The sequence below is a fragment of the Neltuma alba genome, unplaced genomic scaffold (assembly GCF_004799145.2).
Source record: "Neltuma alba isolate B1F8T4 unplaced genomic scaffold, ASM479914v2 tig00005686_pilon, whole genome shotgun sequence".
Taxonomy (NCBI): domain Eukaryota; kingdom Viridiplantae; phylum Streptophyta; class Magnoliopsida; order Fabales; family Fabaceae; genus Neltuma; species Neltuma alba.
In genome coordinates, this window is record NW_021634198.1 from 264,058 (window position 1) to 281,738 (window position 17,681).

At 34.5% G+C, this 17,681-nt stretch overlaps 2 protein-coding genes across 7 annotated transcripts; both read left to right on the top strand.

The window, feature by feature from the left end:
• Positions 1–308: 308 nt before the first annotated feature.
• Positions 309–10,443, top strand: LOC114748350 (alpha-amylase 3, chloroplastic). 5 transcript variants are annotated; one of them, XR_003740461.1, is made up of 14 exons: positions 309–760; positions 1,091–1,221; positions 1,419–1,473; positions 1,566–1,685; positions 1,810–1,930; positions 3,188–3,543; positions 4,246–4,898; positions 5,411–5,600; positions 6,979–7,085; positions 7,685–7,934; positions 8,632–8,754; positions 9,134–9,301; positions 9,718–9,956; positions 10,072–10,443. XR_003740461.1 is itself a non-coding variant. In XM_028936723.1 (14 exons), the coding sequence occupies exons 1-13, from the start codon at positions 488–490 to the stop codon at positions 9,874–9,876; spliced, it is 2,706 nt and encodes a 901-aa protein (XP_028792556.1). In that variant the 5' UTR covers positions 309–487; the 3' UTR covers positions 9,877–9,922; positions 10,072–10,443. The 5 variants fall into 5 exon arrangements, 4 of the variants coding, with proteins under 4 accessions (XP_028792556.1, XP_028792555.1, XP_028792557.1 ...); XM_028936723.1 differs by having other exon boundaries at positions 9,718–9,922; XM_028936722.1 differs by having other exon boundaries at positions 9,718–10,443.
• A 2,533-nt stretch (positions 10,444–12,976) lies between these two features.
• On the top strand, positions 12,977–15,823 carry LOC114748338 (uncharacterized). Of its 2 annotated transcripts, none has more exons than XM_028936702.1 (4): positions 12,977–13,067; positions 14,086–14,392; positions 15,057–15,183; positions 15,290–15,823. In XM_028936702.1, exons 2-4 carry the CDS (start codon positions 14,196–14,198, stop codon positions 15,365–15,367), a joined length of 402 nt encoding a protein of 133 aa, XP_028792535.1. In that variant the 5' UTR covers positions 12,977–13,067; positions 14,086–14,195; the 3' UTR covers positions 15,368–15,823. The 2 variants fall into 2 exon arrangements, with proteins under 2 accessions (XP_028792535.1, XP_028792534.1); XM_028936701.1 differs by lacking the exon at positions 12,977–13,067 and adding an exon at positions 13,141–13,235.
• The last annotated feature ends 1,858 nt before the right edge of the window (positions 15,824–17,681 follow it).

The following is a 17,681-nucleotide window of genomic DNA, read 5'->3' on the forward strand; positions in this document are numbered from 1 at the left end:
TTTTAATTTGAGAAAGACTTCCCTTCCTATCATTAAAATATAATATATTTTTCTATTTTTAATCTGTCATTCACCCAAAATTTTTTGTCTTCTTAGTATTTTTCCCAGGAGTTCTTTTCAGCTGTTAAATTTTTTTTGGGCCAACGTGCAGCTTTTAGACTTTTACACGACTCACCTTGTCCAAAAATTGTTTCTTTATCCTCATCACACGCGACCTCTCGTGTTTTAGACAAAAGGATAATAATAATAATAATAGTAACAGTAGCAGTAGTAATAAAAGGAATCATCATTATCCCGTTTAAATGGAGGTAGTTGTGGAAAGATTAATCAGTGGCCAAAAGGGAAAAGGAGAAGGTTCATCCATCTCGAGGAAAATCATTGGAACGATATTTAACGATTTCATATTAAAATCGTTGGTCCACACTCTTACTTTCCTGCGATCCAAACTTGCTTTCTGCGACTTTCTCATGTTCTTGCGGAAACGATCATGTCAACCGTTAGCTTGAAGCCTCTGTTCCACCTTTGCTGTAGACAAAATGCAGTCAATCGTTTCAAATCAAAGACATTGAAGCCTTGCTTTGTGAATTGCTCTTCGAAGTTCGTCGGCTCCCATGTCAAACGGTTCTGCAACTTCCGGTCACCCTGCAGTTCTCCGTCTCCTCCTGTTGCAGCTGCATCTGTAGATGCAGCTAAACTCGAGTCATTTCAATCAGCTGCTGTGTTCTTCGACGAAACTTTTCCCATCAGCCGAACTGATAAGGTCTGGACGAAACCTTTCGGCAATTTTCATTGTCTAGTTCCGATGAAGTGTCGGGGAAATTTTTTTTTTTAATAATCTTTAACTATTGCCCTTTTTTTTTCCAATGCAAAAAACAAAGCGAAGAACTTGAGCGGTTTTTCCCCCCGGAATATGCTCAAATGATTTTGTTTTTTTTTTTTTTGGGTCATTGGCTTTTCTCTTGTTTTCCTCCGTTTTCTGACGAGTCAAACTAAATTCTTCTTTATGTGTTTTAATACCTCGTCAGTGATTTAGCATATTTTAGTGTCTAGCATTGGTAAATCTGTTGTAATAGTTAAGGTGAATCTGCAGGTGGAGGGTAAGATCTTTGTAAGATTAGATCAGGGAAAGGATTTGAATGATTGGGAGCTTACGATAGCTTGCAGTCTACCTGGAAAGTGGATTCTTCACTGGGGAGTTTCCCTTGTTGATGACGTTGGCAGGTATGATATGTTAAGCGCTTGAACCCCCCCCCCCCAAAACACAAAAAAAAAAAAACCAGTTTCTAACTTTCTATTGTTATTTTACTTCATAGGATGCCATAATAAGAGCCAATCATGGTATCAATTGCCGATTTAATTTTTAGTTCTGATGATGAATGATCAAATTATATCATGGTGATGTAAGCTTTGTTTTGTAGTGAGTGGGATCAACCTCCTCGTGATATGATACCCCCTGGTTCTGTTCCTATCAAGGTATGCAATGGTTTTCTCATGATCACATATTAAACCCATTTATTGCACGCATGCGGAGAGTTTGAGTTGGACGTAAATATTTCAAATTTCAGGACTATGCAATAGAGACACCCATGAAGACATCATCGACTTCTGAAGGAGATACATTCCATGAAGTCAGGATTAATATCAAATCCAACAACCAGATTTCGGCAATTAATTTTGTGCTGAAGGTTTATTTTTTATAATTAGCAGTTGTGGATGTTAGTTTTTAGTATAATACGTGCGAATGCTGTGTAATCCTTATGAATAAAACAAATCCTTATCCATTACGAGTGATCTATCTTGTTAATGCAGGATGAGGAAACTGGAGCTTGGTATCAACAAAAAGGAAGGGACTTTAAAGTTCCTCTTATCGGCTGCCTCAAGGAGGATGCAAATATAATTGGACCTAAAAAGGGATTTAGTTTGTGGCCAGGTATCTGTGTAGTCATCATGGATCATGATTCATTTACTTTTTCAATGCTTTTTAACTCGTTGTGCATTTTACAATTTAATTTTCTTATTGTTTTGAATTAGATCTTTGTTAGAGTCTGCACCCACATTGGATTCCTGTTTTTGTATATTGCCATAAATATCTTCGATGATTTCTTGTGTTAGAGAATATTCTGTGTTGATTTGTAATTAGTATATATGCTATAATAATTGTTATAGAATCATATTTATAGCAATTTGGTTTATTTTTACTCCCTCCGTCCCCAAACCATAAGAAACAAATAACTTATTTTCTAATTATTGAGAAAAATTTAGTTTTATTGTTTAAATACTTTAAATGGGCCACAATTTATTTTTCTTTAGAGCCATTAATTGAGTCACACCTTAATTAATTCATGATAATTAAATGAAAGGAAAAATGGGAAAGGTGCATAATTACACCACTAACTTCCTCCAATTCTCTTCTATTTTGAGACAAAAATAAGAGTCAAACAATTCTCTTGTAAATGGGTACGTAGGGAATATCATGTAATCTCTAGGAGCCTCTCATTGTTATAATAAGCTCTCATCACATTGTTCACGATGCAAGAGAGCGTTTTCTTTTTCTCTGCAAGCAGTGGCAGAGTGAGTAGCCATTAATTATTAGGTCAAAGAAAAAAAGGAGAAGAAAAAGAAAAGAAGGGACCACCCTCTAACTATAGGGAAAGGTAGATTTCTGAAAGTAAAATCCTTTTGGCTCCTTACTCCTTAATTGCTGATGTGACATTGTGATGATACCAGTTATGCTGATGACTATTCTATTAGAGGATTTGAAACTTGATTATGTCCTAAGAGAACTCTTCATCTAATTCATTCAATTTGCTGACACTATCGAATATTGTGCTGTGACCTGCCATTTGGAAAGTATAGAAAAATATAATATGAATATATATACTCTTATTCATTTTTAGGAAGAGGATATAGATACAAGAGAGAGGGGCAGAGGCTTTAATGGCTCATATTGGCCTAGCAATACCCTATTCCTACAATTATGGTACACATTACAATATCTATACATTAATGACTAAATCCTCTAATACCCTAAAAAAAAGCTCATTCACCATGCATATGATATGCAGAAAGGATGTTTTCATGTATATTTGTATTTACACAATGCTTAGTTCATCCTTTGAGCTAAGTCATAGCACCAATTTTTGGTGGCTGAACTGAGACATGATTCATGGTATATGCTGACTTAAAGGGGCCTTGGGGCAGCTATCTGATATGCTGCTGAAATCAGAAGCAACACATTATGAAGGTCTTGAGAACAGAAGCCAATCCAGAGTTCCTGAACAAGAAAATCATCAGCTAGAAGGTTTTTATGTAGAACTGCCAGTTACAAAAGAGGTTTCTGTCAATAACTCCATGAGTGTCTCCGTTAGAAAGTGCTCTGAGACAGCTAAGAATATTTTATATTTAGAAACAGATCTTCCTGGAGATATTGTCCTTCATTGGGGGGTTTGCAGGGATGATGCTAGAAGGTGGGAAGTTCCACCTGCTCCTCATCCACCAGAAACAGAAGTATTTAAAGACAGGGCTCTGAGAACAAAATTTCAGGTACAGACCTTACAAGTTTTTCTTCCTATAGTGTTTTGGGACTCGAGTGTTGAAGCAATTCATTAAATTTCTTTTTAAATTGTTGCCACTCAGATACCTTTTTGCAGGACCCATATTGAATTTTCAGTTGTACCGTATGATTAAATTATTTTGTCTTGTTGGACCTAAAAATCCTGACTGTATTCTCTGCTGACTCAACCTTTGGGTCTTGTGGATGTACCTGTATCTTCTTACCTTTCCTATAATGTTCTTTTCCATAGATTCAGACAGAATCTATTTTATTCACTGGTCATAGTCCACAAAGCATGCTCAGTTTTGTATCTAAAGTTCATCTCCATTTGAAGGGTAAATAATTTTTTCCCCTTTGGGGTTTAAATTTGGCTCTAACCAGGATTCAAACTAGTGTCCATTTCTGGAAATAAGTTCAGTACCACTAGATTGTAGATAATTTACTGCATGCAAATGTGGTGCATATTATCCTCCTCACCCTCCCAACTCCCCTTTCTATTGAATTTCTTTATTTTAACGCTGCTGCTTCTTATTAAATACTTATGTATGTTTATATGTGTCTTGATGAATGCATCCAGAATTTGATTGTGTGGTATCATAATAATGGATCTTAATTCTCCCGACCTTTCACTTTTATTTGCTGAAACTGAAAATTTCAGCTTCAATTATTTACTTGCTGATCCTGTTATGCAGCCAAGCGACCACGGAAGATGTTCAGTACTAATCACCTTGGGTGAAGAATTTTCAGGGTTTCTTTTTGTGCTTAAAATAAATGAAAATGCTTGGTTAAATTCAGAGGGAGATGATTTTTATGTTCCTCTTTCACATTCTAGTGGATTGCCTATTGGAAACAGAGTGGATCCGTTAGAAGGAATGCAGAGAGAAGCGATAGAAGATGCCAGTGAAAAGGCTTCTATCTCTGCATACACTGATGGAATAATCAATGAAATACGGAATTTGGTGACAGACATCTCCTCTGAGAGGAGTCAAAAGACAACATCTAAAGAAGCACAGGAAAGCATTCTTCAAGAAATTGAACGACTGGCTGCTGAAGCCTATGGTATCTTCAGAGGCTCTGTTCCAACTTTTCCGGAGGAGACTATTGTGGAATCAGAAACCCTGACACCACCTCCAAAGATATGCTCAGGTACAGGAACAGGGTATGAAATATTATGCCAAGGGTTTAACTGGGAATCTCATAAATCAGGAAGATGGTACACGGAGCTTAAAGAGAAAGCTGCAGAGCTTGCATCCCTTGGTTTTACTGTAATTTGGTTACCGCCACCTACAGAATCTGTTTCACCAGAAGGATACATGCCAAAGGATTTATATAATTTGAATTCCAGGTATTGAATCAATATGTTGTTAAATACTCTAAACCTAATATCCTTCCTTCTGACAACTTGTTTTTCACTCTCTTCCTCTTCGCTTTCCAACTTTCATCTCTCTCCCTGTGTTTCAGACTCTCGGTTTTAGGCTTATTTACTTTCTTTCCCTCTATTTAAATCTCAAAAATCCATCTCCCACCATGCATCTTTCCGTGAATGTCAAACACATTTTGCCCCATGTCATGTTTTGCAGAGGATTTTAAAACCAGGTGGTTCAAAATTAAAGATCAGTGGGGGCAAAACTTAACATTTTGTTTGCACTTTGTAGTTTTTTTTTTTTGGTCTGGGGCGGGGGTCTGCCTACCCTCAACCCAATGTTGGTCCGCCATTGGTCACTCACTTGGATAGAAAGCAATACCCTTTCTAGATTTGACTCAGCAAACTGAAGGGGAAAACATTAAAAGAAACTGTACATATTCTTGAGAATCACTTGGCGTATATGACATGTGACTATTTTATTACTATATCAGATATGGAAGCATTGATGAACTAAAGGATTTAGTGAAAAGGTTTCATGAAGTTGGGATCAAAGTTCTTGGAGATGCTGTTTTAAATCACCGCTGTGCCCACTCTAAGAATCAGAATGGTATTTGGAACATATTTGGAGGTCGTCTAAACTGGGATGAGCGGGCTGTTGTTTCTGATGATCCACATTTTCAGGTTTGTTTGTGATGGTTTTGGATCCTTAGTTTTTTGTCCCTGCACGGTTTTAGTAATCATCCTGACATAGAATAGGTAATTTAAAAGTTCACTGTTTTTTATATTCTATCAGCTATGGAGCTAATTTCTTTTCTGTTCAGTATCAGCACCTTCTTGGTTTTGCCTACAATTAGCGGAATTGAATTTCTTTTCTCAAATTGAGTATTGATGAAATTAATACTTATAACATGCTTTCAGGAAGAAGATATATTATGTTCTCATTTTATTCTTCCCTGAGAAGTTGCCTGCATTTGGAAAAAAAAAACTTAGTGAAGTGAAATCCTTTTCCAAGTGACTCTTAACCCTAATCTCCCAGTCAAAATGAAGGCATGTTGCCCCAATATGGATAATGTTTTCGTACTACATTCAGATTAACTGTAATCGTAGTCCATAATTTATTTGCATAATGCATTGAATAGAATTAGAGGATTTTGTTTCCTTATTCCTAGATGACGATTAGCAACCATCTGACGTGTTAGACTTTTCAATTTGGCTTTGCATTTTAGTTTAGTTAAAATTGTTGGAGAGATGCAGAACTAGTGAAATTTGCAAGAGTAGGCATAATGTGTTGTCTTCAACTCATGTTTACATAATTGAGTGGTCATTTTTATCACTTCTTCAACTAAACGATGATATGAACATGTGGGTCTGGGCATGTATGGGAGATTGGAAAACCAGAGGTTCATGGAAGCCTCATTTTAAAATTTCACATTTTCAATATTGGGAATAACTCTAGTTCAATCCTTGCAATAGGGTCATTAAACAAAGAACTTAGTTAGGGATTAGTCAAGTGTTAACAAGCTTAATAACCTTTCCTAAGGTAATTTCCAACACTGTAAGAGATTATGTAATGCTTGCTGATGTTTTATTTAAATAAGTTATCCAAAGATTTCGAAGCAGTGATTAATTTTACTATTTTAATACCATTCTAAACGAGTGAGCTAAGTATATATTTTTATAATCAGTATCTTCTATTATTGTTGGTCTTCTTCTACTAGGCTTGCAATGGTTAATAAATAGAATTTGTTATTTTTGGGCAATAAATGAAATGAAATGCGTTAATGACTTGTCTCTGTGAAGCAAAGACTCATACTCCATTTATTAAGCAAATTTTTTAGTAGCACTGCATTTATGAGCCAATTGACTTCATTATAAACTATATTATACCAAAACTGACACAATTATAAGTACTATAAGTATATTTTTCATTTCAGATCTAGATATGGTATGCTTGGTCTGTTCTATTAACTGCAGTGCTTTTGTTAATGTGAATACGTTGATACTTTTATCTTTCTGGGTGCATCTGGAACACATGACGGATGTCCTACTTTCCATGCAGGGAAGGGGCAACAAGAGTAGTGGAGACAATTTCCATGCTGCTCCAAACATTGATCATTCACAGGAATTTGTAAGAAAGGATCTAAAAGAATGGTTACGCTGGTTGAGGTTGATATCTCACATTCTAACTTTCAATATCTTGCTTAAATGCTTCGGGATTGTCATTCCTGTCTATTAGGACAGATTGTTATGTGTGAGAGGAAATGTACCTAATTAGTTCCTTTGTAGTTGATAGCTCTTTTAAGTACAAATTTCTAATATCCAGTATTATCAGGTTAGATTCAATATTGTCTAGTCTGTTTGGGGGTAACTTTTCTATTGTGATTTGTTCCATTGACAAGGTTTAAACCCTTCACCTTCCCTAAGAAATTAAGTTCCTTCAAATTGATCCAACCATTGTTGTTTAAGTAGATTATAAAAATTCTAATGATATCTTAGTAAGAGTTTTGGTTTTATGGCCAACATGGGTATGGTGCAAGGCTAATAAGACAATCTTCCATGTATTGCATCAAATGAGATCAAACAGTCTTCCAAATTTTAGTAAAGTTCATGTCGGGAAGTTTACATTTTATACTTAAATATGGATATTAATGGGGCATGATGAAGCAGATACCAAAATGTGTCGTAACACACCAGAATATTCCAACCATTTTTGGGCTAAAGAAGCAATCTGATTTAACTATTTCCTATTATTGTGGGATTGTCAGGGAAGAAATAGGGTATGATGGATGGAGGCTTGACTTTGTCAGGGGGTTTTGGGGTGGTTATGTAAAGGACTACGTGGATGCAAGTGAACCTTACTTTGCTGTAGGAGAGTACTGGGATTCCCTCAGTTATACATACGGTGAAATGGATCATAATCAAGATGCACACAGGCAGAGGATCGTTGACTGGATCAATGCTACCAGTGGTACTGCTGGTGCCTTTGATGTTACAACAAAAGGGATTCTTCATTCTGTAAGCTCTTATCCTGATAGTTTCATGACATGCTGGGTCTCTTTTCTTCTGGAATTTGTTGGCAACTTTTTGAATAAAGACATTATACTCTGTTTCTAAAATTGTTGAATTACTTTGACTGTTTCTATGATGGTATATCTTTTGAAAAAATTCCATACTCATCAGTGATAGGGCGCTTTTGAAAGTTGTTTGGACAAGAGAGAACTATATTGCTAGTTATATTTATGTTCCATTGAATATAAATATCAACTCACACATTTCATAAGGCTCTCTTGTTTGTGCCACTGTACTGATGTAAACAACCTTAGCCTCTTATGTGATAACCTCTGGTCCCCAATATAGAAGCTAAATAACTAATTTTCAGATATTAAGAAAATTAGCTAAGTTAGTTATTGGTTAAAAATGTGTGTTGATTTTCCTAAAATACCCTTTTCAATCTTTTGCATTGGAACTCCACTTGATGGAAACCCCTGCAATCAATATGGATTGTTTGGGAAAAATTATAAATTTGGGAGACAAAGTGAACTCAAGTCTTATATTTACGACCAAAGTAACTCTCTAACTAGCTCTTATATTTAGCACCAGAGAGAGTATTTTCTAACTAAAACATATGGAACCTTTTCTGTGGCTTCATAAAAACTAGAGGAACTTTATTGTGAAATCTGACAGTATCTATCATATATTCTAATTCATGTAGGCATTGCAAAGATGTGAATATTGGCGATTATCTGATCAAAAGGGAAAACCCCCTGGTGTTGTTGGATGGTGGCCCTCTCGTGCTGTTACCTTTATAGAAAATCACGACACTGGTTCTACCCAGGTTTGAACCTTTTCTATTTAAAAATCATGACAAGAAAACATTTTCTACTGGTGGAATATAATGAAGAATTCATCCATTACTCCAAGCAGGAAGCGAAGTTTTCAATTTTGAAGCCTTCTTTTATCTGTTTCTATTTGTCTCTCCTTCAATGCTGCTTCACCTATAATACTACCTATACCGTCAGAAATTCTCAAATTGAACAATCTATCTTCCTTCAGATTGTCTTCTTGTGATGAAGACGTATATATCTACATATAGATTTGTAGTTATGTAATAATGAAATCATAAGTTTTTAAAATAAATATAGGTCTCTGCTTCCACTCCTTTTGCAGGGATAACAAGTTTGTAATATTACTGTTTCTCTCGTATTGTCTTGAAGGGTCATTGGAGATTTCCCAGTGGAAAAGAAATGCAAGGATATGCTTACATTCTTACTCACCCAGGCACCCCAACGGTGTTCTTTGACCATATGTTCTCTCACTATTATAGTGAAATAGAAGCACTTGTATCGATCAGGAAACGAAACAAGATCCACTGTAGGAGTACAGTAAGTATCTGAATATTGCCTTGAATACTTGACACTGGCTGTAAGCGGACATTCTCTGATGTCCATGATCAAGAAACTTTTTCTTAGCATGTCAAACCAGTTCAAATTTTATATTTTTCGACATAGGAGAAAAGAGTGAAGGTAATTATGTGAAGAAAATATAATTCATGGATGACGATGATGATGTAATTGGACAACCAAGTGGTGTCCTTATGATACCTCATGTTTTCGCTGTAGCTTTTTTTAGTGATTGGAGTCAAAACATATTGTGATTTTCGATTTTCTGTTGGGTTTGATGTTACATGCTTATATTTGCTCTTCATATTTTCTCGAGCAAACTTAGAATACGTAATTGAGATGGAAATTCAGCTGCAAATTGACATTGTTGCATCCCAATGTTTTTCTTTTAATGCAAGGTTCGAATTTGTAAGGCAGAAAGGGATGTGTATGCGGCCATCATTGACGACAAAATTGCTATGAAGATTGGACCTGGCCATTTTGAGCCGCCTAATGGGTCTCAAAGATGGTCCTCAGCCCTTGAGGGAAGAGACTATAAGATTTGGGAGGCATCATAAGTACTGACCAAATCACACCAAATGTATCTTCTGAGAGATCCTTCAAGTAAATTCACTGTACAAAATGATTCTTAGATCAAGTATAGATCAAGTCAAAGCATGTCAAAAGTGGATTCTTTTGACTTGTAAGCATTTTTACCTATCATCAACTCAATTTGCTTAATCTCCAGTCTGCATGTAACATTGTCTCAACAGAGAGAGAGTCTAAATACCGAAGCACAGGATACTGTAATGGGATGGTTGTATAGCAGATAAGTCAGTCATGCCATACTGCTGCAGAGAATGTGTGAAGACTTGGAGCCATTAAAGAAGCATTATGGAGCAGGTTGCAGAGGATGGTAGCATTTTGGCCAAATGCAAATTCATCTGAAGTGAGTTGTATCATACATAGTGTACTTTATATTTCATAATTCACATCAACTGTGAACATGATTGAAATGTATTATTGGCATGAATGCTAACTTTATTTTATTATATGAACGCAGGGTATATGTGTATAAAATTGCTGTAAAAATTCTTGTTCTTTTTTTATTTTTCACATGTTTATAGACTTTCTTGAATGCTGTATGACATGGTCTGGATTAATTAGTTGGGTCAACTTTCATTTTTTTTTATTATGATGAAATTTAGAAAAAAAAAATTTCAATCCCTACATTTATGGCGAACTTGGGTCAATTTTTTTTTTTTTTTTGGGAGACAACATCCTTAATGTGTAATGATTGTGATAGCAAGAACTAAAAACGTTAACTGAAATGCAAGAGATGTTCATACAAATTTAGTAAAATGTAAAGAAGCTATTTAATTTACTTTTAAATCACTTTAAATTGACTATTTATATGAACTCGAGTCTTTCTAGTTGTTTCCAACATTTGGATGGCAACTTTCGATCCCTCTTTTCTTGGCAAATCAAATCCAACAGCACCCATTTCCTTAAAAAGGAAATGCATCTTTTCTAAAAATGGAATGAGATAAGCCAGATTAGTTTCAAACTAATGAACTATTAATTAGTAGGGGAAAAAAAAAAAGCCTAGCTAGTTTACCCAATAACTGGCCATTACCCGTTCTTTTAGCTTTGTGGTTTTTGAAGTTCGTTCGAAAATTTGATATTTACTGTTGATTCTGATTCTATCATACTTAAAAACCTCCCCCTTTAAATATGAAACATTTCATTGCTTGATCTGAATTTGGCTTCAAGGATTGGGTGGATACAATTATCTTAAATCTAAAACCAGTCTCGTCCGATAGACTTGGAACAAGGATATGGAAGAAGGAAACAAAAACAAGGTTTTATTTTCTTTGATTTTCTTGTTGTGTTGGGTAGTTATTATTCCTACCCTGCAAGCCAATGTGTTAGAGAATGAGACATATTGGGAAGGGCATGCCTCTGAGTTTGATCAATATTGGCATGAAAGAGCAAACGAAGCTGAAAAAGCCAACCTTGAAGCTTATGATGCCAAACCTTTTGAAGTTGTTAGCAACATCAGCGCTAGTACCTAAAGTTTAGAAGTGCTAAAGGAGATTTTTGCACTCAACCTATCTTGCGAAGAGCACTTGATATCCCAAATTATTTATTAAAGCTGTGTTGCCGATCAAGTGTTAAAATTGTCACAACATTGCCCCTTGATTAATTGACTTTAGGTTAAAGAACATATTTGCCGACAAAAGTATTCATGTAGAAAATACATCGGCATTCCTATTTTTTTTTGAATCAAAGCATGTAACATCATTTATGTTTAAGATGTCATATAGCTTGTCAGCAGAGAATTTATTAGTAAAAGAAAAATCGTGTAACTAGTTAATATAGATATACATAATCTATGATAACACCATTAATACTTTGTTCTTTTATCTTTTTTCTTGTTGAGAGGCAAAAGATGCTCTCGACCAAAAACAATCAAAGTTTTGAACTTTGGTTTCTATTTTATGTAAGTTCCCATAATGTATTGAAAATAATTGATAAGTATGAGGAAGGGTAGGCATTTTGGAGTCACATGAGCTACTGCCTTATAGGGAGGAGTGATGTTGTCTTTTCCTTCTTCTTCTTCTTTTTTCCAGTGAAAGATCATTGGGACTTCATCATTTTTTTTTTTTGCCAATCTTTTACGGCTTTATTGACATTTCATTAATTTTGTTTTTTTGCCTAACTCAACATAATAAAAGGTTGAATCAACAAAAGTCTAGATCCCCGTTTGAATTGATGGAATTTTTGAAGGAATGGAGTAGAAAAATGAAAATAATTTTTTCGTATAAATATTTTTTTTTGGTATGGAAGAGTTGTATATACATTGGCATATTCGTACAAAAAATAAAATATTTCAACTTTAATTTGTAAAAAATTAATTGGAATAAAAACCAACTTTGTCAAGTTAATTTATAACGCACCTATCAGCACATCATTGTGACATATATGTGTTAAATTAAAAAAAACTGGTAAAAATAGATTTTTTTTTTTTTTAAAGTTTTGGGAGTCCTTTAGTAGTTTGATAAAATTATTGTTAAAATTAAAAGCATATAAACACAGAATTAGGGTTAAGGTGAATTTACGACGTTGAAATTTTTTTTTGAGTGCATTTAGTAGTTTAAAGTATTTTGAGGTTATCTAGCACCTGAAATATTTTTTAAAGTGTGTCTAGTCTAATATTTTGAAGTATTTTTTGATGTATCTAATATTCTAAATTATTTTTTCAGGTACATCCAGTATTATAAAATATTTTTTTATATATTTAGTATCAAAATAAAAAAATACTTTAAGGTGTTGAATATATTTAAAAATATTTTAAAATATTATATATACCATATAATATTTTAAAGTGTTAAATACAGTTCAGAAAATATTTCTGGGATTGGATGCAACTCAACCCCACAAAATTAGATTATTCTATAGTATTTTGGATTATTAGTTATGGAGTAAGTATACGAGTTTAAGGGGATGTTTGGTAACTCTAAAAAATATTTCTTAGAAGCATTTTTTTACAAAATAAAACAAACTTCTTTATATATTTATTTTGTAAACCGTGAAAGTATTTTTAAAATCATAATTTGATCGATAAGAATATATAAAAAATATTCAAAACTATCAAAGGGACTTTGATCGTCTAGATTAATCATAGAAGCAGCGGATCTATTCCGCACTTGGTCGAGCCCGCCGTTGGAAATGGTCCGCTGTTGTCAGTCCTGCGTGGTTGTCTCCAGTAAGTATTAACGAATTACGGCTTTGCTACTATTACTCCCAGAATTCCGTGAGATTGATGGTTCAATCTGCCTTTGAATTTAGAGTTGAATTTGTTCCCGGCGTCATCTGTTCGCTGCGTGGTTGTCAAGCCTGTATTGGACGCCGTCCCTCCGGTTCTTGTTTTGTTGTAAATTTTTCATTTTATGCTTCTGCCCTCTGTATTTTGATTACTAGCGACTAATATGCTTTGGATTGTTTCTTGTGGATTTGTTGTGTATTGGCATTCTGCTTATTAATTTCTTTGTATTATCGTCCATTTAGAAAATTCTAAAGGTATTTGCCTGCGTAATCTGGTAAATGACCTGGCTCGAGTTGTGTCTAGCAATCTAGAAGCTCGACTTTAAATTGTCATTCTTCAGTGGCTTGAAGACGGTGCCTGAATTAATTGGCTTGCTAAGGCATCTTAGTCGAAGTATCTGGAACGAAAATTGAAAGGGCACGATATCAATTATGCATTTTTCAAAGAATTCGGTGGGGGAGCTGAGTGTAATATAGCTCCACCTATGGGTTTGACAAACTAGTTGATTCCGATCTTGCTTCATTCTGCAATCATTCATAATCAGATGAGGGTATTGTTGGTAGTGAAGAATTTTAATTTTGCTATTAATGCTTCCAGCGCAATCGCTAAATATGGAAGCAACTCTGGAGCGACATCTCTCAAAACATGGTTCTGGAATTTTAAACTGCGTTTTAGAGGCTTAAATGCTTGTCTGAACAAGGCCTTCTGAGACTGGAAGCTCTGGATTTTGCTTCATCTTTTTTATACATTGAGCGGATCAAACTTGTTTAGAAAATAAATAGTAGAATATTATTTGATGTTTGGTGCTAGGAAGCTCACTGGTATCTGCATTTTAATATTAGAGGGAAGTGTGAAGACTAGAATATTAATACGATTCGTTTTGTCATTCATGTCCTTAGTAGTATAAACGTGATGTTGAACTTCATGTTTTAACTGATTTGTCCCTTTCCCTTTTCAGGTTTTCAAGAAATTATTTATTAAAATTCGATCTCACTCTAATCACTGAGATCATCAGGGTCATTCCTTCAATGTTTTTGCCAAATCTCAACATTGTCTAGCAAATTAGCAATGACTACCATTCAGACAGATAATCATGGAGAGCCTCAAAGAACTGATCTGAATTGCAAAGAAACTGCTAAGGCTCAGAATTCAGCATCTTCATTTAAAAGATGGGGTAGAAAATATCCATTTGTCAGATATGGGCTTCCAATGATCTCTCTTACCGTCCTTGGGACTATTGGACTTGGTCATCTCTTGCAAGGCAGGTTAGTAAAATGCTCCCCCCATGTTGTAAGTGACAAGTATCTTTACTCTGCTATACTGCTATTTCTGCTGAAGATCTTGAGTCTTCCCGGTCCGCGTATCATTTTATCCTTTGCATAGGGCTATGTTTGGGAACAAAGGAAAGGGGGGAGAAAGAAAATGCGGCATTCATGCAAAATTAGATTAGCACCAATTAGAAAAAAAGGAGTGATTTAAGTTAAGCTTGACATAAAGAAGTTTTTGGGAGAATATTAAGCTAATCATAAAGATTTTGTTAAGGAAAAAAGTATAATTTCCGCTTATTTTGGTAACCTATGCTAAGGGCCAGTTTGCTTAAGGTTAAAAAAGGTGATTTTACTGGGGCTTTGTGTAAAGTTGTTGGGAGATCATTAAGCTAATCATAAGAGTTTTGTTAGAAAAAAATCTTTTTAGGTTATCAATGCTGAAAACATATTTTTCCCAACACATCTTTCATGTTTAGTTTGAGATTCTCAACTCTGATGTTCTGAACAACTTTCTCATGTTTAACTTAACGAATGTCATTTTTTCCAATCCTAAACAAATTGGCCCTTAATTGTGCTATATCACCTTACCTTTGTTAGTTTAACGTCCATCTTGTTTTACTCTATTCTCCTTTTAAAATGTGATGGGATTGTATCGTTTCAGCAAGGACATTGCAAAGGTGAAAGATGATCAAGAATGGGAAATAATTGAAACAAGAAAAGCACTGTCTAGAACTGGGCCGGTGGATGCGTATAAACCAAGAAAAATTTCATTGGAGGAGGAGTTACAGGTAGTTTTTTTCCCCCCCTTTCATTAGTAAATCCATGCATCATGAAAAATTAACTTATATTCTTTTTACACAAAAATAAAATTAACTTATATTCTCTCTATTATAGGACTTACAAAAGAAGGTGGACATCAACAAATATGAGTACAAGAAAATTCCTAAACCAAATGAAGGCAAGCCAAAGTAGAACAAGCTGCGGAGCTAAAATACCTCTTGTTGGAACATCACATGCAACGAGTAGTAAGCTCCAATTCCACAACAACCCCCCCCCCCCCAAAAAAAAAAAAAGTGAAAAATCCTTCTGAGGATAGAGCCAATTCTTGTTGTGCTCGTGAAATCCTGACTGACATGCATCTTTAGTGTTATTAGCATCTTTAACCCTGTAGGAAAGGAAGTTGAGATAAATAATGGATGATTTTGGGAGTTTACTTCCAAGAATTTTGAGTTTCAATCAATGAATGATAGAGGATACGTGCTTGGTGAGTATCCCATTCGTGTAAGAAGGTCAATATCTTTTCCATTGGTTTGCTTTTTCCGTAAATTGTTAGTGGTGGTTAGGTCAGAAAATGAACCTTGTCACCTCAAACGTGTTCATTGTAGATGGAGCAAATTCAAATTTGACCCCGTATATTTTATTCAGTAATCAAGGATGATCACTCTTGGTTCTTGTGATGAATCGCAGGGCCAATTTACGATACATAGTGCATATAGCAAATGTATACGAATCAAACTAGGTGCAAAATTTTGAATTTGTATACTATGCATGTCTAAGAAAATATATGGGAAAAGAAATCTACGCTTCAGTTACCGAGCGAAATTTATTGAATTGGTTCTTAAATTTGGCTGGCTTGTCTAATTGGATGAAGATATTTTCACTTTGAGGTTTGAGCAATCACATGTATAAATAGTTGCAGTTCTTGAGATAGTTTTGACATATTTATTCCACTGGACAATGTTAATAATCAGTAGGCTCTCCGAGTTTTGACTTTGAAGAGGTTCTAATTTAGGATTAGCCTATTACGCTCATGGAGTCTCATGTTTACGTGGTTCTAATTGGGTTCTAATTTCTTGGGGGAAATTGTTACGTATGATGATGGTGGCAGACGCGGTGGAAATGGTTGCAATGATGGTGGGGTGAAAAAAGCAATTGTTATTGTGGTGGTGAAAAAATTGAGAAAAGAATTCAATGATATAGGTCTCTTAGGATATGAGAGGAAAGAGTGTCTATTATGAAAACATCTGGTTTGATCAAAATATATAAACCGCTGAATTAAGGTTTAAATTTCCACTAAAATAGATTTAATGTCTGAAATAGGATTGTCTTCGATAAGAAGATACTTATATCAAGTAAAGTATATATATAAACCATTGTGGTTTTTATGCTGATCAACAGATTAAGTTAGTGACATTTTTGTGTAACTAGAAGTGTGTATATATAAGATGGCCAAGACCCCCAAAAAAAAAAAAAAAAAGAACTGTAAAGAAGTTAATTTTATTCTCAAGAAAATTCTTTGGGGGTTAAATATTTTCGAAATGTCACCCCTTAAGCCCAACGTAACAGTGGCCCCATATTCGCAAGGCCGAAATAGGGAGGAACAAGTTCTTTTCTTTCTTTGAAATAGAAAGATTTCTTTAACCCAACAGAAAAGAACTAGTTTCTCACGTTAGTTTGTTGATGAATAAAACTTTAAATCTCCGTCAGAAAAAATATTCACATTTAGTATTTGACAGTATTTTAAATGAAGTTACATTCAATACAAAAGATTCCTGTATCTAACACAAGAGAGAGAGAGAGAAAGATTTCTTCACCACAAAAGGAACAATTACAATGGTTTAGATTGTCATTCTCATATGTGACTCTAGCGAGGCCATTCAACTATTCGAATCCTTGGGCCTGACTCTCTTCATGTTATTTTAAATTCTTTTACTGCTAGTTAGTAGTATTCTTTTCCCGTGTATTTTTTTAAAAAGAAAATAAAGAACAATGATTTAGATTGTAGTGCAGCAGTAAGATTGCTTCTAATACTACCTGTGCAAAAAGAAAAAAAATTGCGTTATTATTTTTCTATTTTAAGTAAAGGATATAACGTAATATTCATTTTTCAACTACCAATTGGCCAAAAATAATGATTTAAATTAAACAAATAAAAAAGAATAGAATACAAGTATCCCAAGGAAGAAGAAAAAAGAGTAGACGGTAAAATTAAAGAAGGGAATAACCCCAAACTTTCATATACACTTTCATTCATCTATATCATTATTTCTTTAATAATGTTGTTAGTGCTTGTAATTTGATTGAATTTGAGATCCCCATCAATTCATAATTTTTTTGTTCAAGGAATGATCCCTATATTTTTAATGAGTTTTTATTTTGGTATTTATACTTAAATTGAGATTTAGAAATTATAAACTAAGGATCTAAAATTAGAGAAACAAAAATTAAAATTAAAATTAAATCAAATTGTAAAAGACCAACAATGATATTGACTCTTCTTTTAATT